Source organism: Megascapheus bottae, chromosome 33, assembly GCF_031878675.1.
Source record: "Megascapheus bottae isolate mThoBot1 chromosome 33, mThoBot2.hap1, whole genome shotgun sequence".
Taxonomy (NCBI): domain Eukaryota; kingdom Metazoa; phylum Chordata; class Mammalia; order Rodentia; family Geomyidae; genus Megascapheus; species Megascapheus bottae.
Window position 1 is genome coordinate 5,489,071 of NC_143541.1, and position 25,669 is coordinate 5,514,739.

General features: G+C 40.1%; 1 protein-coding gene across 3 annotated transcripts; it reads left to right on the plus strand.

Moving 5' to 3' along the window:
• The first annotated feature begins 3,072 nt into the window (after nucleotides 1-3,072).
• Thumpd3 (THUMP domain 3 tRNA guanosine methyltransferase) lies at nucleotides 3,073-24,100 on the plus strand. Of its 3 annotated transcripts, none has more exons than XM_090323970.1 (10): nucleotides 3,073-3,169; nucleotides 4,982-5,269; nucleotides 7,309-7,386; nucleotides 9,626-10,102; nucleotides 12,472-12,602; nucleotides 13,069-13,138; nucleotides 16,637-16,752; nucleotides 22,390-22,500; nucleotides 23,340-23,463; nucleotides 23,611-24,100. In XM_090323970.1, exons 2-10 carry the CDS (start codon nucleotides 5,015-5,017, stop codon nucleotides 23,755-23,757), a joined length of 1,509 nt encoding a protein of 502 aa, XP_090180096.1. In that variant the 5' UTR covers nucleotides 3,073-3,169; nucleotides 4,982-5,014; the 3' UTR covers nucleotides 23,758-24,100. The 3 variants fall into 3 exon arrangements, with proteins under 3 accessions (XP_090180096.1, XP_090180097.1, XP_090180098.1); XM_090323971.1 differs by lacking the exon at nucleotides 3,073-3,169 and adding an exon at nucleotides 4,110-4,410; XM_090323972.1 differs by lacking the exon at nucleotides 3,073-3,169 and having other exon boundaries at nucleotides 5,023-5,108.
• The last annotated feature ends 1,569 nt before the right edge of the window (nucleotides 24,101-25,669 follow it).

Below are 25,669 nucleotides of genomic sequence, written 5' to 3' on the forward strand. Positions count from 1 at the left end.
TTTTTATTAGAATATAAACTCAAATAGGAGATCAGACACTTCTGAGGTTCTAGTCTCACTACTGTATTTCCAAAACTAAAAGCATACCTTATAGATAATGTCTGACACATAAAGCTCAATAAATTTTGTTGACAAACCTAACACGATACTACTGGTGGTAATATCATACTTCCCCGGAGAATGCGACATGTTTATAGTACATGATTTGATAAAATATGAAGTATGTATTATACACATTAAGTAACTTAAGTCCAGTGGAGAGAATACTTTCTTTTCAATGTTTAGCACTCATTATGTCAGTCTTATTTAGTGCTAGTTTTCCTCTAATACTTGACAATTTATCTGTAATAGACTAAATTCATAGAGAAAATACTTATACCTTTATAAAGTAATTATAAGTAATAATATTTTGGGGGACTTAATATTATTTTGTTTTGACACTATTTTTGGTGGTGATCAAATCCATGTAAGTATTCTACCACTGAGCTATATGTTTGTGCCTAGAAATGCATTAATATTAGGTAAATCTCCCAATGACTCTGAGAGGCAAGTATGATTCTGTATATGAAGAAAATATAACTTCTCAAGATCAAACTTTTCTTACCTTTATCAGGATAAAATTCACATAAATGTGCCACTTTAAATATTTTAATGTATATAATTCCATAATTTCTTAGTATACTTGCTATAATGCATCATCCTTACTACCTAATCAGAACATTCTCATTATCTCCCCCGCAAAATTCATACCCTTTGCTATAATTTTCCAGTTCCTCCTCTGAGCAACCTCTAATATGCTTTCTGTCTCTGTACATTGGCCTATTTGGGACATAACATGCAAATGATCATGTAGGTGAAGTTTTGTATTTGACTACTTTTATCTAACATGTTTCCAAGATTCATCTACATTATAGTATTAGCATTAATGTCTATCTCAGTACTTTTGCTGTTGTTGTTGTTGTTGTTGTAGGTCATGGGGCTTGAACTCTGGGCCTGGGCATTGTCCCTGAGCTCTTCAGCACAAAGCTACCACCCTACCCCTTGAGCCATAGTGCCACTTCTGGTTTTCTAGTGGTTAATTGGAGATAAGAGTGTCTTGGACTTTAGTGCCCCGCCTGGCTTTGAACCGCAATCCTCAGATCTCAGCCTCCTGAGTAGCTAGGAAGACAAGAGTGAGCCACTGGGCCTGGCATCATTTCAGTACTTTCTGCGACTGACTAGCACTCTATGGTATGGGTCTACATTGGTTTATCATTCATTAGATTGTGGACATTGGGTTGCTTTGACTTTAGGTCTATAAAAACAATGCTGCTGGACACCTTTGGGTACAAGTTTTTGTTTGAACATCTTTCCACTTCTCTTGAGTATACCCTAGAACTGCAGGGTATATGGAAAAATTTGAGGAATACTACGTTCCCTTACCACCACCAATAATGTATGACTGTTCTGTTGCTGCATATACTCAATACTCACTTAAACTTGGAAATACCTAATTTCTGCTTTTTTTTTTCCGGCCGACCCTGAGGGTTGAAGTCAGGGCATGGGTACTGTCCTTGAGCTTTCTCAAGGGTAGTGCTCTACTACTTGAGCCACAGCAACACTTTCAGCTTTTTCTGTGTATGTGGTACCAAAGAATCAAACCAGGGAGCTTCATGCATGCTAGGCAAACACTCTACCACTAGACCACACTTCTAGCCCACTAATATCTGCTTTCTAAATTTAGCCATTCAAAGTGATATTGTGTTGTGTTAATTTAGTGATTACTAACATTGAACAACTTTTCATGTGCTTAGTACCCATTTGAGTATCTTAGAGAAATATCTGCCTTTTGTTACAGTTCTACTAGGAATTGAACCCACCTTGTGCTCATTAGATATGCAAGCTACAACTGGACCCACACCCAGGTTTTGTTTTCATTTTTGCCTACTTGTATGTGGGGCTTGAACTCAGAGCCAGAGCATTCTCCTATAGCTTTTTTCCATTCCAAGCTGGCACTCTTTCAGCTGAGCCAGCCACAGCTCGACTTTGACCTTTTGGAAGTTAATAATACTTTCCTGCCAAGATTGGATAAGAACTGAGATTTTTCTGATCTCCACCTGCTGGATAACTTGTAGGAAAAAAAAAAAGTCTTTGCCTATTATTTAAGTAGGATGTCTTTTTGTTGTTGCTGAGCTATAAAAAAAATTCTTAAAAAAAAAAAAAAGCTAGCTAGGCGTCAATGACTCAAGCCTGTAATCCTAGCTCTTCAGGAAGCTGAGATCTGAGGACTGAGGTGCAAAGCCAACCCAGGCAGAAAAGTTCATGAGACAATTTATCTCTGATTAATCGCTGAAAAAGTCAGAAATGGTCTGGTGGCTCAAGTAGTAAAGTATGCTATAGCCAACCAACCCCTACCCCCCAACAAAAAAAAGTGCTAACTTTGAAGCTATATAAAAATATTAAGTGAATGACGGTACAAAGCATGGCACAAGGAAAAAATAATCACAAACGTGTGTGTGTGTGTGTGTGTGTGTGTGTGTGTTCCCCCAGTCCTGTGGCTTGAACTCAGGGCTTGGGTGCTAATCCAGGGCTTCGGGGCTCAATGCTAGCGCTTGAGCCACAGCTCCACGCTGTGTGTGTGTGGGGGGGGAGGGTTTTTAACTGGAGATAAAGCCTCTCGTGGGCCTTCCGGCCATAGCTGGCTTCAGTGAATTCCAGTCCCCCCCTCCGGGTTCAAGCCCCAACTCCACCGCAGATGCAATGCACGGCATCTGAGGCGAGGGGAAAACAATCTTTTCATGTCAGTCGAGACTCAACACGTTCCTGGCTTTAACGCGCGAGCCGGCTCACGTCCCCTCACAACCGTGGAAGCCCAGGAGAGGATGCCCTTGAAACTCTTTACCCCGCCCCGGGGCAGCACTGAGCACCCCACAGGCGTCACCATGGCTACCGCGCTGGGCGTGGCTGACGGAGCGCTTCCGGTCCTGCGCGTCGCCATCCGGTCCCCATCCCCGCCTCGCCACAGCTCCACGCGCAGGCTCGTCTCTTCGTGACCTTGTCCAAGAGCCCGCCCCCCAGCGCCGAACTTCCGCTGCTGTGATCCGCTCCCTCCACTTCCGCTTCCGGAGCAAACGAGGCGGCTTCCGCTGGCGTGACGGGAGTGCGCAGGGCCAGCGGGTGCTGGCGGCCGGTAACCGGGCGGTGGTCGGGAGTGGCGGGAGGGAGGCTCTGCCTTCGTCTAGGGCCGGCATCGGAGCTGGGGGCGCCCGTCGGGCCGGTCCCCCGGCGGAGCCCGTCGCTTGGTCTGCTCGGCAGGCCTCGTGTGGCCGCCAGACCCCCGCGAGGGAGGCGGGGGGGATGCGGTTTGGCTGGTTTCTCGCTGGCGGTGGCCGGCGTCCCGGGCTGGTGGGGGTCGGGCGCACCGTGCCGGCCAGCACCTTGGGGACAGGAAGTGACTTAGATGCGGATGCCCATCCTGGGCCCCGCAGACCCCCCCCCCATCCCACCCCATCGCCCCTGGCGGGTCTTCTACGTACAGAGATCGTTTTGAGTGATTGTTTCGATTGTTTGATAATCGGATTTTCCGTCCCCTGCCCCGCTCAGCACCCAAGAACGATCCCCTCGAGGACGCTCGTGTACTGTTTCAGAGCTCTTTTTCGGACGCCCCACGGGGTGTGTGGTTATTAGGGAATCACTCCCCCGCATGAGGAGGAAGGTGGATATGCTATAAAAAGTTCTTAAATTACGTTGAGGAATTGGGGTTTGAATCCAGCACCTCCTCCTTACGACGCTAGCTGAGACTACGCAGTGCATCTCGTCCTGTGTTTTCATTAGTTATTTTTAGAATAGTGGGGTTTTTTTTGGGGGGGGTTGGGGTTATTTGTTTTTTTTTTTTTTGCATATGGTCCTGTTTTTCACTAGCTTTGTTTTGTTGCTGTTGTTTTTGCCAGTTCTGGGCTTGAGCTCAGGGCATGAGCACTGTCCTTGGACTTTCTCAAGGCTAGAGCTCTACCACTTGACCCACAGCACCACTTCTGGCTTTTTTCTATGCATGTGGTACAGAGGAATCGAACCCCGGTCTTCATGACTGCTAGGCAAGCAGTCTACCACTAGGCCAAACTCCCAGCCCTTCACTATGTTTAGGCAAGAGCTGGAATCGGAACTGCCATCCATCTACTTTGCAGTTCCTGTCATTGCTAGGATCAGCGGATGGGAAGTCTCTTCTGAACTGCGCCTGATGCTCCCAATTTCAGCCATGCTCTTGGAATGACAAGCATGCATCACTCTAGCTAACTGGGTTAAGAAGGGGTCTGGGAGAATTTTTTCTGCTCAGCCAGCCTTCAGCCTTCCTATTAATCACTGGTCCAGCAACTATGCTATTCACTTGAATCCCTCAACAACTCCAGGGGAAGAGGTTATTCCCATTTTCAGGTCTGGAAGTATTAACTTGCTTATGGTTGTTCAACCTACGGCAGAGGCAATAATTCAAACCCATGTCTATGTGAAATGCCAAAGCTAGATAGAGGAACATATTCAGAAATGTCTCAGTATTCTAGCAGCCTCTTTATTGTTGAGCAGTGCGGTTATGAAGTGGCTTTTTTGATCAACATAGATGAGTTTAAGCCAAATACTGCATGGTGTGGAAATATTCCTCTATTTGCTCCTTTTTATTCATAGTACATGTAGTGCTTGTTTTAGTAACACAGTTTTACAACCTGCACTCTGCCTTGTTCAATTGTCTGACTTGAACTCTGGGCCTGAGCATTGTCCCTGAGCTCTTCAGCTCAAGGCGAACACTCTTTCCTTGAGTCACAGTGCCACTTCTGCCTTTGTTTATTCAATGTTGTGATTTTGGTGTATACTAAATTAGGTGTGTTGACAATACACACACGCCCATGTTGGATTTTTTTTGTTTTTGTTCTCCAAAGCAGGTGTTTTCATTATAAATGAAATAGGTGATAACATTTGGGCTTTAGTCTTTGTTTTTTGCTATGTTTTATAGAGATTGGGTAAGGGATTGTGAAAATACTGCAACATGGCTGACGTTAAAGAAGCTATTAACCAGCTTGCGAATGTGAATCTTCATGTGAACCAGTGCTCTGTGCCAATGACAGAAACTGATGTCAGAAGTGAGTCTGAGCATCTCCATGTCACTATTGGTGCCACTGTACCTACTGGCTTTGAGCAGACAGCTGCAGATGAAGTGAGAGAGAAACTGGGGTCATCATGCAAAATCAGCAAAGACCGGGGCAAGATTTATTTTGACATTGCAGTGGAAAGCCTTGCTCAGGTTTGAAGTGCTATTTAAACTTAGTAATTTTACACTTAAATTATTTTCATGCCAATACTGGGGCTGGAACTCATAGCTTTAAACTCTTAGCTTTTTTATTCAGAGCTGGCACTCTGTTACTTGAATCACAACTCTGCTCTGGTTTTTTGCTGGCTAATTAAAGATAAAAATTCCCTGGATTATATTGTATATACATTTATTTGTTTATTTGAAATAGGATAGGGAAGGGGGGAAAACAAGATGAGGGGAGCGGGTAGGGGAAGGGAAATGGAGACAAAAACATGAGAAGGGGTATCAATGTTTGTGAAATAATGTACCGTCTATCTGGTGAATATAATGTAACCCTTCTATTAATTACAATTTAAAAATCTAATTTAAAAAATTCCTTGGATTTGTCCTCCCCTCCAGGGCTAGCTTTAGATGTTAGCCTGCTGAATAACTAATAACTGGGATTACATGTGTGAGTTACCAGCATCCAGCTTGGCTTATACTTTCTAGTTTGCAGGTCCCTCTGATAGCCTTTGTGCTTTGCTCCAATGCAAGTGATAAAATTACTGTTTTTCTTTATTTGTTGAGTGGTGATTTGTAAATTTTACTATGTAAGTAGTTGTATAAAGGAGTTTCAGTCCAACATGTTGGTTAATGAATACAATGTAGCTTGATCCATGTCACCCCATCCATGGATCTCCCCATCTGTCCCAGCCTTACTTGACCTCACAGATTACCTCATTCAGTTTTTACATACATACATTGAATATTATGACTACATTTTCCCACCTTCTCTATCTGCTCCTGTCCTTTTGACCTTTTTTCCCTCCCCCCTCCACAACAAAACGTATCTCAGCTTCTTTGTATTCATCTTGTTAGTGAAAATTTGACCACACACTCTTTTTTAGATTTATATGCATTTGTAATACACATGTATTTAACAAAACAAATTTAGGACGGGAATTTGCCCTAGTGATAGAGTGCTTGCCCAGCATGCACAAAGACCCATGTTCGATTCCTAGGTACCACATACATAGAAAAGGCTAGAAGTGGTACTGTGGTTCAGCTGGTAGAGCTCTAGCCCTGAGAAAATCCAAGGACTTGGCAAAAACAAACAGACAAACAAAAAATTTATAAATACACTTTGTAAATGTGCTTTAATGTGCTGTATTTTACAGGTGTGTGTGTATGCATGCATGCTTTGCATGCATAGGCATGCATGTACATGTGTATGTTGTGTTTACTGAGACTAGAATTCAGAATCTGAGCTATGACCCTTAGCTTTTTTGCTCAAGGCTGGTACTGTACCAGTTGAGTCATACTTCTACATCTGGCTTTTTGCTGGTTTATTATAGAAAAGCATCTCATAGACTTTCTGGCTTTGCTGCACTTGTACCTTTTTTTTTGGCCAATCCTGGGGCTTAAACTCAGGGTCTACGCACTGCTCTTGAGTGTTTTCAAGACTAGCACTCTACCACTTGAGCCACAGCACCACTTCCAGCTTTTTGTGTGTATGGGGTACTCTGGGCTTCATGTATGATAGGTAAGCACTCTACCACTAGGCCAGATGCCCAGCCCTTTGCTGCACTTCTTTTGGCAAGTTTAAAATACAGATATTAGATCCAGTGAAACTATTGTGCGTAGCCAGGCTCCAGTGGTTGATGCCTAAAATCCTTGCTACTCGGTTGGCTAAGATGCAAAAGATTGAGATTTAAAGCCAGCATATTCAGAAAAGTTCCTGAGACTCCAGAATAACAAAAAGCCTACCTGGAGGCACCAGCTGAGCAAGTCTCACCAGTGAGGGAGGCCCTGAATTCAGACCCCAGTATTGTATAGAGGTGTAGGGGAACATCCGAACCCTAGTACTTGGGAAGCTCAAGACAAGAAGACTGTGAATGTAAGTTCAAAGCCATCCTAAGCTACATAGCAACTTCCAGGCCAACTGGAGCTATCCAATGAGGACCCTTCTTAAACAACCAAAAAACTATAGTACCTAATATATCATTTTGGATAGCTTGTTTTTTTCAGAAATTTTTTTTTTCCCTTCCCAGGTTCATTGTCTGAGATCAGTTGATAACTTGTTTGTGGTGGTTCAAGAATTTAAAGATTATCAGTTCAAAAATACAAAGGTAAGCTCTTCTAAATATGATGGTTGATATTTAGACATCTTATCCAAAAAAAGTTTATTTGTACTTTTCACAGTCTGCCTATCATTTAGTAATTTTTTTTTTTTTTTTTTTTTTTTTTTTTGCCAGTTGGGCTTGAACTCAGGCCCTGAGCTCTGTCCTTGGACTTTTCTCAAGGCTAGAGCTCTACCACTTGAGCCACAGCACCATTTCCAGCTTTTTCCTATGTATATGGTACTGAGGAATTGAACCTGGGTCTTCATGCATGCTAGGCAAGCACTCTTATCACTAGGCCAACTCCCAGCCCCTATTAATTTTTTTTTTTTTAGCATGCCTGGGGATCAAACTTGGGGCCTTGCACAATATGTGCTCTATCACCAACCTGTGCCTCTATTTTTCTAGTAAATACTGGCTGGGTGTTGTGATAGAATCTAGAGACTTCTATCATTAAATCCCCAAATTTGCTTTAAAATATCAATTTTTAGCAAGATGTTGGTGGCTCATGCCTGTAATCCATTTACCTAGTTTTCTATCTGCCAGGGGAGAAAAGTCTAAGAGACTCTTACCACCAATTAACCCTGTAAAAAATCAAGTAGAGGTGTGGCTCAAGGGTTAGAGTTCCAACCTTGAGTGAAGAAGCCAAGCAAGAGCAGGTTCTGAGTTCAAATATTTATTTACAAGGGGAAAAAAAGTTGGTTTTGCTTATAAGAGGTTAACTTTTAGATTTCTTTGTTGACATATATACATATATATATATGTTCCAAAATAGAATTGTTTCCAGAATATGACTAAGGAACAAGTGGTGCTTTCTGTACTTTTTGCTTTAGCCTTCTCTAGCTTCATTTTTGAAACGAAGCCAACATAATATTTAAATACTCCTTCAGTTGTTAGGACAGCTTTGTCTCCAATATTTTTTAATTGTGTCCTAAATAAATATTCAGCTGTTGCTTAAGATGAAGGTTGAAAATAGATTACAGTACGGCTTTTAAGGTTTATTTAACATTATTTGGTCAGATTTGCAGAATCAAATGCTTAAAAGTTTGTTTCTGTCACTGTTATGAATTTTTTTTTTATGTTATTTCATTTATTGATTGATTAATTTATTTAGTCCTAGACCTGGGGCTTGAGCTGGTAGCCTGGGCTTAAAGCTAACATTGCCTAAAGCTAACATTCTACCACTTGAGCGGTAGCTCTACTGCCAGCTTTTTAGTAGGTTTTTATTGGAGATAACAGTCTCATGGATTTTTCCACTTGTGCTGGCTTTGACTACCACTCTTAGATCTTAGCCTCCTGAGTAGCATTACAAATATGAGCCACTAGTGCCTGACTCCATTGTATTTTTTTTTTTTTGCCAGTCCTGGGCTTGGGCTCAGGGCCTGAGCACTGTCCCTGGATTTTCTCAAGGCTGGGGCTCTACCACTTGAGCCACAGCACCACTTCTGGCTTTTTTCTATGCATGTGGTACCGAGGAATCGAACCTGGGTCTTCGTGCATGCTAGGCAAGCACTCTACCACTAGGCCAAACTCCTGGCCCCTCCATTGTATTTTTTTTTTAATGTCATTATGTTGTGGCAAATTTTCTAGTCACTGTGTTTTCTTTTTTTTTAGTCAGTCATGGGCATGAACTCTGGGCCTGAACACTGTCTCTGAGCTCTTCAGCTCAAGGCTGTCTTTCTACCACTTGAACCACAGTGCCACTTCTGGTTTTCGGGCAGTTAATTAGACATGAGTCACATGAACTTTATTTATTTGCCAGTCCTGGGCTTGAGCTCAGGGCCTGAGCACTGTCCTTGGACTTTCTCAAAGTTAGAGCTCTACCACTTGAGCCTCAACAACACTTCTGGCTTTTTTCTATGTATGTGGTGCCAAGGAATCGAACCCAGGTCTTTGTGCGTGCTATGCAAGCACTCTACCACTAGGCCAAACTCCTGACCCCTCATGGGGCCTGGTTAAAAGCCAGATCCTCACATAGCAGCCTCCTGAGTAGTTGGGATTACAAGCATGAGTCACCGGACCGGCCTTACATTTTATCTTAGTTGTATTTCTGATCTCTCTGTTAGGTTTCTTATAACTTAATGTATATGTACCCTAATTTGTCATTAAAACTTGGTTTTCTTAATTGCAGGTATTATACTTACTATAGTAAACAAACGGACTAGTACATTTTCTAACTAAAATAAAAACAGGCTTTATTGATTCAAATGCAACTGTAAAAGTAGGCTTTATTCTCTGTCCTTTATAGGAAGAAGTTTTAAAGGATTTTGAAGATTTGGCTGGCAAACTTCCATGGTCAGACCCTTTAAAAGTATGGGAACTTAACACCAGTTTCAAGAAAAAAAAAACAAAGCGCAAAAAGATAAATCAGAATTCAAGTAAAAGGAAGATGATTGATAATGGACAAGGAGACAAATTAGATGAGAATGATGTAAAAAAAGAGTTTTCTGACAATATTGTAGGTTCGCACATATTAGACTATTATGAAAATCCAGCCATTAAAGAAGAGATACTAACATTAGTAGGTGAGGACTTGGCATCTTGTAATGATGAGACCGACGAAGGCCCAAAAGAAACAGAGCTTCAAGTGCTGAAGTTTAGAGTCACATGCAGCAGGGCAGGAGAGAGGCATTGCTTTACTTCAAATGAGGCTGCAAGAGATTTTGGAGGTGCTGTTCAAGATTATTTTAAGTGGAAGGCTGACATGACCAACTTTGATGTAGAGGTAGGTACATACTCTGATGATTAAAGAACCACTATGGGGCAATTTTAGGATGAGGTTAAGAAAATAGCATGGTCCAACAGATGGACATGCAGATTTTAATTTCACAACTGTGTATCATTGAACAGATTACCTTTCTGAGCTTCTGTTTCAAATGGGTGTTATTTAAGGCTATAAAATAAGACATTTGCAGTATTTGTGTATGCTGGCTGCTCAACAACGTGGGAGCTATTAAAAATCAAGTTTTTTTATTTTGTTTTTTTTTTCCTCTTTTTCTTGAGACAGGGTCTCACTTAGTAGCTCAGGCCAGCTTGTTTTAGCCTTCCAAGTGCCATGGTTACTTGAATTGCCATGTTCAGTAAAAGATAAAAGATGATGACTATACTGTACATATTTATGGTGGTGCTACAACTTACCTGCTTACACACTCCTCAAAATCCTCATCTAGTAATTTTTTCTACATTATATAGACTTTCAGATTATAAAATTGATATAGAATAGAAACGCTTAAGCTTTGGTTTTGTGTGCTTGGTTGCAACTAAAAGGGGAAGTACACTTTTTTTCCCCCAGTCCTGGAGCTTGAACTCAGGACTGGCACTGTCCTTGGGTCTTCTCAAGTGTTCTACCACTTGAGCTACAGCACACTTCCAGCTTTTTCTATGTATGTGGTACCAAGGAATCCTACCCAGGGCTTTGTGCATGCTAGGCAAGCACTCTAGCACTAGGCCATGCTCCAGGACCAGTGGAGTACATTTTTAAAAAATAAACATCAATGCTTATACTTACCATAGGGCTGGGGTTCCTTATTTTAAGATTCTGCTACATTATCAAATCCAGATACCTCTTGTTAGCATGCTGCTTTTCCTTGTGACTACTCAGGTGATTGATGTTGGTAAGATAATGAGATCTTTAAGCCTCTTACATATTAAAAAGTTTCTAGTAGCTTACATTTTTACCAAGAAGTCAATTTCTTTTTTTTGTTTTGTTTTGCCAGTCCTGGGCTTGAGCTTAGGGTCTGAGCCACTGTCCTTGGACTTTCCCAAGGCTAGAGCTCTGCCACTTGAGCCTCAGCAACACTTCTGGCTTTTTTTTTTTCCTCTGTATGTGGTACCGAGGAATTGAACCCGGGTCTTCGTGCATGCTAGGCAAGCACTCAACCACTAGGCCAAACTCCCAGCCCCAAGAAGTCAATTTCTTTGGGATACTTGAATCTAGGGCAAATCATTTACTGTGTCTAATCATTTTCCTTCCTTGTCAGCTCAGAACTTTTCCCGTCCCTTTTTTCTCATAGATGCCATGAGACTGAATATACCAACTAGAATAATTACATCCAAAAGTTAGCAAGGTGGCTCAGAGGACAGATTGTAGAGTCCTCCTATTTGGATTTAAATCTCAACTTCTGTGACTAAGCAAGTGAGCTGATACATTTGTGTCTGTAGCTCCTTATCTATAAAGGCATTAGCACTTAACTCTAAAGGAGTTAGTATGAAATGGGGTCATTAGTATAAAATAAAACAGTGCTCTACTCCAGAAGTCAGTTCAAAGCCAGCCCTGGGCACAAAAGTCTGTGGGAGTCTTATCTCCAATTAATCACCAGAAAACTAAAGATGGTGCTGTGGCTCAAGTGGTAGGGTGGTAGCCTTGAGCTGAAGAGCTCAGGGACAGCGCCCAGGCCCTGAGTTCAAGCCCCATGACTGACAAAAAAAAAGAAAAGAAAGCACTGAGTTCTAGTACCCACAAAAACAAAAAGAATACTCATAAGTATATACTGTCCATTTCACTTATGTGAAAACAATGACAAAACTTATTTATTATTGCCAGTCCTGGGCTTGAGCTCAGGGCCTGAGCCTTGTCCTTGGGCTTTCTCAAGGCTAGAGCTCTACCACTTAAGCCTTAGCACCACTCCTAGCTTTTTTCCTTGTATGTGGTACCAAGGAATCGAACCCAGGTCTTTGTGCATGCTAGGCAAGCATTCTACCATTAGCCAAACTCCCAGCCAACAAAGCTAATTTATATTGGTGGTGATTAGATTAGTGATTGCTTTGGGTGAATACTATCTATATGCCAAAAATATTCTATCAGAGTGGTTACACACTGGGTGTGTAGGTAAAATCTCACTGAGCTGAACACTTAGAAGATGGGTACCTAATTAGATGTGAGTGCATCTCAAAAAAGTTCATAGTAGTACATACCTATCATCCTAGCATTTAGAAAGCTGACCATGAGGATCGCAAGTTCAAGTTCAGCAAAGCCTTTTTTAGTGGGTTCTAGGCCAGCCTGGAATACACAGTGAGGCCTTGTCAAGCAAATCTTAGCACTAAATGCAGTTTGAAAAATCCTAATCGATTTTATCTTGTTCAACTTGATTATAGGTTCTCTTGAATATTCATGATAACGAAGTCATTGTGGGCATTGCCTTGACTGAAGAGAGTCTCCACCGCAGAAATATTACACATTTTGGACCTACAACACTTCGATCAACTCTTGCCTATGGGATGCTTAGGTGAGAGAATGCATTTTTGCTGTCCCAATTAAAGTGACACTTTGCATCCAACTTTTTGTCTGTCATGGGGCTTGAACTCAGGGCCTGGGCGCTATCCTTGAGCTTTCACAAGGCTAGCACTCTACTATTTAAACCACAGCAGCACTCCTGGCTTTTTCTATGTATATGGTACTGAGGAATCAAACCCAGGGCTTCGTTCATGCTAGAGAAGCACTAAGCCACACTTCTAACCCCTTTAGGCTGGTCTTGAACTTACGATCCTCCAGGTACAATTTCTTGAGTGTTAAGGTTAGACATGGATCACCATGTCATAGTGCAATTTTTTTTTTCACAGAATTGTAGATTGGTGTTCCTTCGTATTAGTAATAGTTCTTGAATCTTGTAGCTTCATGAATTATTATTGTGGAATTCTCAGCTTTTGATTGAGTCTTTTCATGTTGGCTTTTTTTCCCCTTTATTCGTCTAGGCTATGTGCACCTCAGCCCACTGATATAATAGTTGATCCAATGTGTGGAACAGGGGCAATACCAATAGAGGTAATATTTCTTTTTTATATTTTTTATTGTAATTAATAAAAGGGTTACATGATATTTGCCATATAGGAGGTGCATTAATTCACATACATTGATACCCTGTCACATGTCTTGGTACCCATTACCCCCCCCCCCCACCCTAGAGGTAATATTTCTTTAGTTTTTTTAGATAAGTAGCTGATACGGCCTTAATGTTCTAGACCTAATGTGCAAATTAAACATAAACAACCAAAGTTGAATTTAGTGAACCTGTGTTTTAAAAGAATTAGAATATAGTTAGAACTTTTGTGCAAAGAACATTGCTATTCCACATAGCCAAGTGTCATAGGACCACATAGTAACATATGTATCTGGATTACAAAGTAGGTGGAAGAGACCAGGGCGTTTCTACAGGAGGTAAACCATTTTATTTATACTACTTAACAGTAGGTAAACTGGTAATTGAACAGCAAAAGATAACTGTAGCTGTAACCATAAGCTAGAGGGTAGTTTCATCTCTTATATGTTGAAATTATGCTTTTTAGTCTATGTGGGTTCCTGGGAGAGTAAGTGTAGTTATAAAAGGGGACAATTTTTGTGTTGGTAAGCTCAATGGTAAAAATCCTTTTGCTAGAATGCAAGAGGCCTTAGATTTGATCTGTAAAGCAATGAAAGGGGAGGGGAAAAGGAGCAATGAAAATAGTTTTCATAAAATTTAAGAAGTCTACAGACCAAATGATCATATGTAGTTTTAATAATTACTATGGCATCAGGGAGACTTGATGCCAAAAACCAAGCAAGAAATAGAAAGATTTTCTAATTAAAGAATGACAGGGTTTCAATGAATCAGTGTCATCTGTACATTTATAAATGATTTAGAGAGGGAGCTAACAGAAAATCTCTTAAATTTGGGTGAAACAGTAAATTCTTTTTTTTTTTTTTTTTTGCCAGTCCTGGGCTTGAGCTCAGGGCTTGAGCACTGTCCTTGGACTTTCTCAAGGCTAGAGCTCTACCACTTGAGCCTCAGCACCACTTCCGGCTTTTTGCTATGTATGTGGGGTACTGAGGAATCGAACCCGGGTCTTCGTGCATGCTAGGCAAGCACTCTACCACTAGGCCAAACTCCCGGCCCCGAAACAGTAAATTCTTTCACAAAGTATGCAAAAAGCTAATGAGGAAAAAAAATGACAGGGATTCCACAACTTTTTTTTTTGTGGGTCATGGGGCTTGAACTCTACGCCTGGCCACTGTCCCTGAGCTCTTTAGCTCCAGGCTACTGTCCTATCCGTGGGCCTGGGTGTTGTCCCTGGACTCTTCAGCTCAAGGCTACTGCCCTATCCCTTGAGCCACAGCCCCACTCCTCATTTTCTAGTGATTAATTGGAGATAAGAGGCTCAAGTTCAGGCCGGGAGTTTGGCCTAGTGGTTAAAGTGCTTGCCTAGCATGCATGAAGACCTGGGTTTGATTCCTTGGTACCACATACATAGAAAAAAAGCCAGAAGTGGTGCTGAGGCTCAAGTGGTAGAGCTCTATCTAGCCTTGAGAAAGTCCAAGGACAGTGCTCAGACCCTGAGCTCAAGCCCAGGACTGGCAAAAAAAAAAAAGTCTCAAGTTCTTTAGTGCCCAGGCTGGCTTTGAACCTCAATCCTCAGATCTCAGCCTCCTGAGTAGCTAGGATTACAGGCATGAGCCAGAGCCACTGTGCCCAGCTCACAACTTCTTTTGAGTAGGGAGAAACTGGACAGATGAACAAGTACAAAGCAGCCTACAAACGGACAAATAATCAAGACTGTAATTAGAAAATGACATCTGTGATCTGAGAGTAAAAATCCAAGTGGGAAATCATAGTAGTATACATGATTATGTTCTGCTAGTAACAGCTAGAGAAACGGACTGTGTTTAAAGAGACTGCACGGAGAATACCTAGTTGAGATCAAGAATGCTAGGGATAGAGCTGGTGTGGTGGCTCATGCCCGTAATTCTAACTACTCTGGATGCTGAGATCTTACGATGGCAGTTCAAAGCCAGCCCAGGAACTAAACATGAGACTCTTATCCCCAGTTAATCACTAGATAATGGGAAGTGGGGCTGTGGCTTAAGGGTAGGGTGGTAGCCTTGAGCTGAAAAGCTTAGGGACAGGGCCCAAGCCCTGGAGTTCAAGCCCCATGACCGCCTCCCTCTCCCCCCCCCCAAAAAAAAAATGCTAGGGAAAGAGCAGAATACTGTCTTGCATTCAGCCATTGAGTCAGACCACTGCATGCCAAGCCAGAACAATAGATAATGAGAATTGAGAAGACTAAGAAAGAAGTGAGCCGTTTCTGGGTAAAAGTAAAGATAATGATGCCCACACAGAAAAGCCTAAGCTGATATATGGACAAGGTGAATAAAATTGTAAAATAGACAGTAGAAATCCACCCTTCTCTGGGCACTGAGACCTAAGTGAAGTGTTACTAGACTACCCCAGGTGCCTTTAGCAAAGACCTGACAACTGAGGCAGCTAGACTGCCCTCATGCCAACACCCAGAACACCACTACAGCTCCAGAAAGCACTGTCTCAGCAAGCAATTTGTACCAGACTTTTGCTACCATAGTAGCATTTCTACCCAGGCCAGAGTAGAGCCAGTCCTACCCAAAAGAAAACTTGTGACTGGTATAAAGTATCACAGGTTCTTCATTTTCATAGCAGACTGTAGCATGGTTGGTGACCACATGGAGCTATCAGTGTTGTGGTAGAACACCAGCCTTGAGCCAAAAAGCTAAGGAACAGCACCTAGTCCCTGAGTTCAAGCCCTGGTGCTAGCATACGCATACTTGCACACGTGCACACACACAATCCTTTCATTGGTATGCTTATTATTCAGAAGTATTTTCATTATAAAATGCTCAGATATCCCAATATATCAGATTATTTAAACTTAGACTATATAAATCCACAAACGACAGGATATGGGTTTGGTTAGATTTGGTTAGCTTTTAAAACCACTTATCTAGGGACCATTGTAAATGCCCTCAGTGTAACATTGCTGGGTGATGGACTGTCTTTTGACAGATTAATCTTTGACAGATTAATCTACTAAAGATTAATCTGAAGGCAAACAGGCATAGACAGAGAAAACTGGAAATGTACAGTGGCAGAGGTGTATACAGAGTACTTTCCAGGGGACAGATTTGAGATAGCCTGAGAAAGTAGGATTGGTATCATAGACTGTGACATTTTAAGATGGGTACAAACTGAGCAAGCAGAGAAAGAACAGGAAGGCATTTCCAGCAAGGAAAGTTGCAAAGTTGGCAAATACATAGTTTTAGGGCGTGGTGGTAGGCACTGTTCCGGAGTTCCTTTTGGTCAATGCTAGTGCTCTACCTTTGGGCCACAGCTCACCTTCTGGTTTTCTGGTGGATAATTGGACAAAGTTCTCATGGACTTTTCTGTGCAGGCGTGAACCAACAGTGCCCAACTCCCTTTAATAATTTAGCATGTTTTTAGCTTGTTCCCTGTTTTAATTAATACTCTTTGTGTTTCAGGGGGCTACTGAGTGGTATAACTGTTACCATATTGCTGGTGATAACAATCCACTGGCTATGAAAAGAGCAGCAAATAACATCTCATCTTTATTGACCAAGAACCAAATTAAAGAAGGGTAAATTTTTCAAAGACTATATAGTATTTGTTAGATAATAACTTTCCATACTGACTTGTACTGACTTGATATCTCCATTGCATTATGACGTCACAATTTAATAGTAAGATTCTACTTAGGACATTTTTTTATTTTTATTTTTTGCCAGTCCTGGGACTTGGACTGAGGGCTGAGCATTGTCCTTGGGCTTTCATCAAGTCTAGAGCTCTACCACTTGAGCCACAGCACCAACTTGCGGCTTTTTCTGTGTATTTGGTACTGAGGAATATAACCCAGGGCTTCATGCCTGGTAGGCAAACACTACCACTAGGCCACATTCCTGGCCCCAATAATGAAATTTTTTAAAGCATTAAGATTTTCCCACTCTGCTACACCTTTTTTGCTTCTACTTTTTTCTCCTTCATGTATCTTTTTTTAAAAAGATGTGAACTGTTTGAGGCCAACCTGAGCTATTTAGTAAAACCTTAACTAAAAAGCCAGGTGGTACCAGTGGCTGATATTGATAATACTAGCTTTATGGAAGATTAAGGTCTAGAATTGAGGTTGAAACTGATTCTGGAAGACAAATCTGATCTATGTTAATGGGTATGGCTTCATTGGTAAAGTGCCAGTCTGAGAGAAAAAGCCAGTGAATAAGAGAGAAATACAGTACCAACACACACACGCACGCACGCACGAGAAGAATAAAATACCAAAATCAGACCAGGAAACTGAATCATAGAGAAGAGATGATACTATTCAAAATAGATTGTACTCATTACTTGATTTATGTAACTATAACCCCTATGTACATCACCTGTACAATAAAGTTTTTTTGTGTTTTGGGGGGGGGGGGTTTGCCAGTCCTGGGCTTGAGCTCAGGACATGAGCACTGTCCTTGGACTTTCTCGAGGTTAGAGCCCTACCACTTAAACCTCAGCACCATTTCTGGCTTTTTTTTTTTTCTATGTATGTGGTACCGAGGAATCGAACCTGGGTCTTCGTGCATGCTAGGCAAGCACTCTACCACTAGGCCAAACTCCCGACCCCTACAATAAAGTTTTTAAAGAAAAAAAAAGATGTGAACTATTATAGCTTAAATGTTAATATTGTTGGACTAGATTCATTTTAATTTCTCAAAATTTTTAGTTTTTATTTTATTTATTTAACATTCATTTATTAGTTTATTGTTATTGTTAAGGTGATGTACGGAGGGGTTACAGTGACATGTCAGGTCCTGAGTTCATTTCTTTTTGTAATATATCACTTCTTTCTTGATTTTTTTTTCCAAGTTTTTCATTCTGAGCCCCCCACAAGTTTTATAGTTTATTTTTAGAAATTTTATTAATACTGATTTTTATACCATATTTCAAATGTCAGGTTTATCAAATAAGTATTCAAGAATGGGATCTCTATATGCAATCACTGGCACATAAATTTAAGAACAAAATTAAAATTAAGCTGAGAGTTTGTATGTCATAGATTCATACCGATCTATATAACATGTCTGTAGAGACTATATCCAATCAGATTTTTATGTCTATGTAGTTATATTTATATCTCCAAGATCATGTCACTGACCTTGAATACCCGAATATTAAGTCATCGCTCTTGTACTGTTTGGATCTAATATCCACACATCAAGGATGCGCCTTTTGTTCTGTTGTTCTTGATTCATCTCACTGAACATGTTTCATCCAGATTTTTACATTTCAATTTTTTTTAGTTATTTTTAATGTCTGTACATAATACATGTAGAAACATCGGCTATTTTTTTTAGCATTTAAAAGAAACTTTGTTGAAAGAGACCTGAAATCCATCCCATACATTGTGTTCTCATTTTGTTAGTACTAGAGCCTGAATGAAGGCCCTCATGTGATTGTGTGGCTTATGCTCTAAACATGCTTGCAGTCTGGCATTGGAGATGTTGTCTTGTAGACTTTTCTGGACAGTCTAGCTTCAAATCAAGATCTCAGCCTCCTCTCAATTTCTCAATGTCTAAGAGATGCTGACACTATCCAATTGAAGTCCTCCAATCACTCTTGTGATAATTCTTACGTCTTTTACAGCTGAGTGCTTCCTAACCATTTTCTTTTGTTGTTGTTGTTTTTTAATCTTTTGAGATGGTCTCCTGGCACTTGCTTTGTCACCTCAGGCTGACTTTGAACTGACGTGTGCTTCCAAATGCTTAGATTACAGGTATGAACTACCATACCTCTATTTCCCAAAGACTAAACTTAGATACTTAAGACTTAAAATTACTGCCACCCCTACATCCCAAATTCTCTTTTCTAAACAAAACATTCTAAGAGTCTTTAACCATCAGTCCACATTCTTTTGGCTTAACATATTTATTCTTCAGTGTTTTAGGACTGAGAAGCCTAGGGTCAGATAACATCCAGTTTGTTTGCTAGTGGCAATTTTCCTGAACGGTAAACCTTTGCTATCTATGGTTTGGAGGCCAATGAGCCATCTTTTCAAATTGGTGTGGCTTAAGCCCTAACCCACAATTCTAAATTCCATTTGCTGACACCTGGTCTTTCACCATTCTTTGAAATTCTTAGCTGTCTACAGGGGAAAATTGGTTGTCACTTGGTATATAGTTTCTTGCCAGTGGCTTCATCATAACCTCTTCTTGATCTCCTGTGATGTCCTTTGTTCTCCTATAAAGCTGTAGAAGTAGGTAGTGGTCAGATTTGTTGAAGTCTTACAGATATTCTGTATTCTAAATATATCTCACCATTGCCCCTATAAGATACAGAAACAGCTCCTTCTACACTAATGCAGAAACCAGTTTTGTTTTTTAATAAACCTGTTTTATTCAAACATTCCTATTTATTACTCATGCATGCTATGCCCGGTACTGTTTTATGCCTATCTTGTCTGCTTATTTTGTTTTCCCTTCTTTGGTTAGGCTAGCTAGTGTTTTGTTCTCTCATATGCTATCCCTCAGTTTTATTCCCTGTGTGGATTTTTTTATACCTATGATAAAAGTTTTTAAGTAATATTTACTGTATCTTTTTTTTGTTACATTTTGTTTTGGTGCCGATCCTGGGGCTTGAACTCATGGCCTGGGTACTGTCTCTGAGGTTTTGTGCTCTGGCTTAGCACTCTGCCACATTGTTTTTTGGCGATGGTTGGAGTTTCAGAGTCTCATGAACTTTCCCGCCTCAGGCTAGCCTTAAACCATGATCCTCATGAGCCTTCTGAGTAGCTAGGAACCCATGTGAGCCACCTTCCTGGCCGTTTGTTTTTTTGAAGGGCTGGAATAGAACCAAAGGCCTTGCTAATGCTACATAAATGCTTTAAGGTTTTAAGTGCTAGAGTTAACCATATAATACAATTGTGACTTTTATTTTTTTAATTTTTGGCCACTCCTGGGGTCTGAACTCCAGCTAGGCCTCGGCACTGTCATCGAGCTTTCTCAAGGATAGTACTCCAACCACTTTAGTCACAGCACCACTTCCAGTTTTTTCTTTTTTTGGTCGGTCATGGGACTTGAATTAGCACTAAACCACTCTCCGGGCATGTCTTTGTTATTTTTGAAGTGATTGGTTATATACCTGTTCTTCTAGTCATATAGATTTCCTTTAGTCACAGCCATATTTAGAAATCGTGGGTATCTCTGTATACATGCATACTGATTTAGTAGTATATATAGATTCATACCTGGGAATGTATTCTAGCAAGTTCCTAGGTGATGTTTGATGCTATTGGCCCATAGATGAAATTTATTAAACAGCAAGGTTTTAGAACATTTTATTTACCTTTTGGAAGGTTGTATTTTTTATTTTAATGCCAGTTCTGGGGCTTGAACTCAGGGCCTGGGCACTGTCCTTGGACACTTTTTTGCGCAAAGCTAGTGCTCTACCACTTGAACCATGCCACTTGTGGCTTTTTTTTATATATGTGGTACTCAGGAATCTAATCCAGGGCTTCGTGCATGTGCTACAAGCACTCTATCACTAGGCCACACTCCAAGTCCCATTTTTTTTTTTAAATAACTACATTTTTTTTCTAGCTCCTGAACATTCTATATTCAGATATTCTGCATTTATCATGTTTCATTGATTCACCATATAGTATGTTTATCAATTTAAGGGCAGCTTTTAGTGTTCTCTGGCTGTTTATTTTTATTGTTTGTTGTGTTATATTTTTAGCACCGATATTCACAATTTTCAGTATACTGAATACCTTTATTGGTTTTGCTGCCAGTTACCAGGGTTTGGAACTGAGCAATCTTTCAGTAGTCATTCCTTCTGCTTATTTTCTGGATAGGGTCTTAAACTTTCTTCCCATGCAGGTATGAACCAAAGTCCTGTACCTCCTACCCCTGTCTACTGTTTAGGGAGTATTATGAGCATTCATCAACAAGCCTAGCTTTTTCTATAGGATAGGGTCTCCCTTTTGTATGGATTGGCCTTGAACTTGGTCCTGCAATATCTATCTCCTAAGTAGCTGGGATTAGAGGTATAAATCATTATCCTCAGCCTGAATTTGTTTTTCCAACAGCTCATTATGAAACACTATAACTCAAATTTATGCTCATAATCTTTGATTAGCCTATAATTTAGATTACATAGTATTATGTCTTGTTTCTTAGAAGCTCACCTTAAGGGAGATGTTTAAATCTTTTACATTATATCCATTCTATCTTGTCACACTCTCCAGGTTTTTTTTACATTTATTTAAAATACAGTATGGCACATATTTTTCCAATTTCAAAACTATCTATATAGTATGTATTTGTTTGGGGCTTAAACTCAGGGCCTGGTCACTGTCCCTGAGTTTTTGCATTCAAGCTATGTTCTACCACATTGAGCCCACAGCTCCACTTCTGATTTTGTGACTAATTGGAGTTCAGAGTCTCATTAACTTTCCTGTCCAGGCTAGCTTTGAACCCTGATCTTCAGATCTCAGCCTCCTGAGTAGCTAGAATTATAAGCATGAGCTTTAAGCACCCAGCCATTTTTGTTTGTTTGTTTCATTAGGTTCCCTGTTTATACTAGATAAGTATGGTCACTTTATCCTTCAGATGTGTTACTTCCTAACTTTCTGGATTTTTTCAGTATTTCATCAATAACCTTTTGTAAATTTATTCTTCAGTGTTGTAAAGTTCTCTTGCGTCTTTTCTTAAGAGCTCATTTTCCCTAATCTGTATCCTTAACTTGTAGACACAGATGTCTATATCTTTTGATATCCATTTGTAACCATTTTTAAATTTACTTCATTTTCCATCTCAGTCATTTGTAAGTTTTTACTTATGACCATATGTTTTCTTCCTACATGCTACTTTTGAGATTCTGATTAAGAAGTTAATGTTCTATTTTCTTAGCATCATCTTATACTTTCTACAGCAGTCTGCTCATAAATCCTTTTTTTTTGGTGGGTCATGCCTGGGCACTGTCCCTGAGCTCTTCAGCTTAGGCTACCACCTTACCCTTGAGCCAAGCCCCACTTTCCATTTTCTAGAGGTTAATTGGAGATCAGTCTCAGGTCCTTTTGTGCCTGGGGGCTGGCCTTGAACCAAGATCCTCAGATCTCAGCCTCCTGAGTAGCTAGGATTACAGGCATGAGCCACCTTCCCCAGCTCCTTAAGTCCTTTTAAACATATCTTACTTCAGAAAGTGTTGAACTATTTCTTCTTTGTCCACACAGCAAACCATCCTGGGGCCTGCCCATTGATGCTGTTCAGTGGGATATCTGTAATCTCCCATTGAGAACTGGCTCTGTGGATATCATTGTAACAGACATGCCATTTGGAAAAAGGTAGGAACTGGGATATCTTTTTATTTACTTAGAGAGAATAAAAAACCTTAGGTTCCTTTCAAAACATAGGAGTGTTGAATAATTTTAACAATATGCACTCATCCAACTGTAACAATTCTGGAACATAACTAATTCTCACACATCATTTTTGAATTACCTCTAATTTTTTGAGTTGCCCATTATTGAATTACTTGACATATATCACATAAAAGGACAGAAAAGACTTGATTCTGTTTCTAAAACTAATTCTTCCCCCTGGTTTGGTTGATATGGCTTGTGTGCTAAAATTTTTATTGAAAACAAGTTATAGTCATCAAAAATTCCTTTTTTTGTTGGTCATGGGGCTTGAATCCAAGGCCTTGGCACTGTCCCTGAGGCTTTTCACTCAGGGATGGCGCTGTATAACTTTGAAACACATTGACGCTTCATTTTCTGGTGAGTAATTGGAATAAGTCTCAGACTTTACTGCCCAGGCTGTCTTCAAAATCCAATCATCAGATCTAAGCATACTGAACAGCTAGGATTACAGGCATGAGTTACCAGTGCCTAGCTTAAAAAAATTTCTTTTCTGCTGGCCAGTGGCTCAGGCCTGTAATCCTAGCTACTTAGGAGGCTGAGATGTGAGGATTATGATTCAAAGCCAGCCCAGGCACCTAAGACTGTGAGACTTATTATAAGCAGTTTACTAATTCTATTCATTTCACTGAGATAAAAGTAACAAAGCTCTGGCTTCTAAAAGGTACAGTTTTAATGCCCAGTGATACATCAGATTTTGTTTTTAGTGTTGCATATTTACTATTTGAAACAGTGTGAGTTAATCTGTTGGTCTTCTTTTATAGGATGGGCTCCAAGAAGAGAAACTGGAATCTTTATCCATCTTGCCTGCAGGAGATGAGCCGTGTCTGTAGACCAGGGACAGGCCGAGCAGTACTACTTACTCAGGACAAGAAATGCTTTACCAAGGTGCTGTACTTTACTGCAAAATTCTTAGCCTGTGAAAACTTCAGTATATTTTAAGTAGACCTGTAAAGTATGTCTTCTCTTGTCTCATACTAAGATCATACAATGGTTCAGAAGCAGATTCTCTCAGACTTTTTTGTTTGCACACAGGCATTATCTGGAATGGGACACGTGTGGCGGAAAGTTCATACAGTGTGGGTCAACATAGGAGGTCTTCATGCTGCAGTTTATCTTCTGAAACGTACACCTCAAGCTTTTGTACATCCTTCAGAAAATGTAAAGAATGAAAGTGATTAATGCACCTGTACTGGAAATGTCAGCTTGAAGAGCTTCTTTGGTAGAAAAGAAACAGGACAGTCTATGCTGTCCTATGCTAACCTTCTTCACCTCGGTTAACAAGGGATGTGAATGTAACATGACACAATTTTTAAGAAATTTTTCTTGTAATTCTTTTGAAGGGAATCTAGATTTTAGAACATTTTTCTTAAGGCTGCCCTGGTGGTGGGAAAGGCAGAGGAAGAGTAGTATCTTAGGCTATATTTTATTGCCTGTGCAACTTTGCTATTCAGTAGCTCAAGTTCTTTAAAGTTTACAAGATGAAATCCTTAAGAACTACAGGGAAGTTTAGCACTTGCCTTAAAAAAATTAAGAGGGCTAGGACTTATTAAAAATATTACCAAGATACTTTATAGGATAGTTCTATTTGTAAATAGTAGCAAAAATACTGGTAGATGAGTTATATAGAACCAACAAGTTTGAGTTTTTCTCTCAATGAACTGCTGTTTTTCTAAACCAAATGGATACATGAAAAAACATGTCTTTAAATGAAAACCTAAAGTGGGAGCCTATTGCTGTGAACATGCTAAAAAAAAGCCATGCTTGGAGCATGGCTGAACTGGGAGCTTTTCTCTAAGAAGCCGTGCACTTAAACCAGCACTGCAAAAGTCAATAAAACCTTAGTTTGGGAACCATATAGATTATTTTTTTTATTATTGATGTATCTTCCTGTGTCAGTGTTTACATGCAACTTAATGAAGCTTTTATTTGGCATATCTGGCTACATGAAGTTTACAAGACAGCAAGTATCTGTTAAGCTTCTAGTACTGAATACAGATTTCCCCAAAATTCTGGTTTTTACTTTACAGAGATTGAATTACAGTCTTGTCAGGCATTAGCTTCCTTTCCTTTTTGATAACCGCCCCCAGTAGCCAACTCTAAATAATGAAGTGTTCCAAGAAAGCTCATTTAGTTTACAACTTGATTGCCTAAGTGGTTTTTGGAACATCCATTGAACTTGGAACTTTTATGTATAAACTTTCCTTTTCACGACTGTATTGTTATATATCTCTTTACTGCTTTCCCAAGGACATGTCTCTTGTTTACACTACAGAACCATAGCAGTGAAGTTTGCTGCCACTGCCTTGAGAAGTAGTGCTGTGGCTTAAGAGGTAGGGCAGGCAGTAGCCTGGAGGTAAGAGCTCAAGGACAGCACCCAAGCCCAGAGTTCAAGTCCCACGACTGACAAAAAGAAAAGATGCTATATGCAGTTCCACAGCTGTCTTCACCATTAATGCAAATATCAGCATAACAATTTTTCAGGATAAACTACGAAGTTAAAACACATTTCACATTTTTTTGATGCATTTATTGCCAAACTCAAACAGGGTATTTGCTTAGTGATAATGCCCAACAAACATAATAAAAACAGAGCCATGGCTGTACATTCAATTTTTACAGAAGGCATAAATGTACTTTTACATGTGAATTAAGAGTTCCACATCTGCACACAAATCTTTTTCATCTGGCAGAAACTCAGCACTCTCAATCAAATGGTTTAAGTTTCTCAACTATTACATAATACATTATGTAATAGAATGTACTTTACCCTTTAAATTACTTCAGTAGCCTTTTCTAGTTTGAAACATACATTGGAAGAAAATTTTAATGTACTAAAATGGACTGCAGAATATAACCTGCACCAACACTATTTTGGACTATATAGGTGGTGCTAATCTAAAGGCAAAAAGATTCTTCATCCCATATAGTTTCTTTGGTCAGTCTTGTATATCATTTTTAAATATAGATATTAAAAAAAGTGGAATGAGCAAGGGGCCTTATCACTAACTGGCTGGCTACTCATTGATTATAATAACTAATCCAATCTACATAGATAGTGGACCATCAGAAAAAAAGACATTCAAATCCAGTG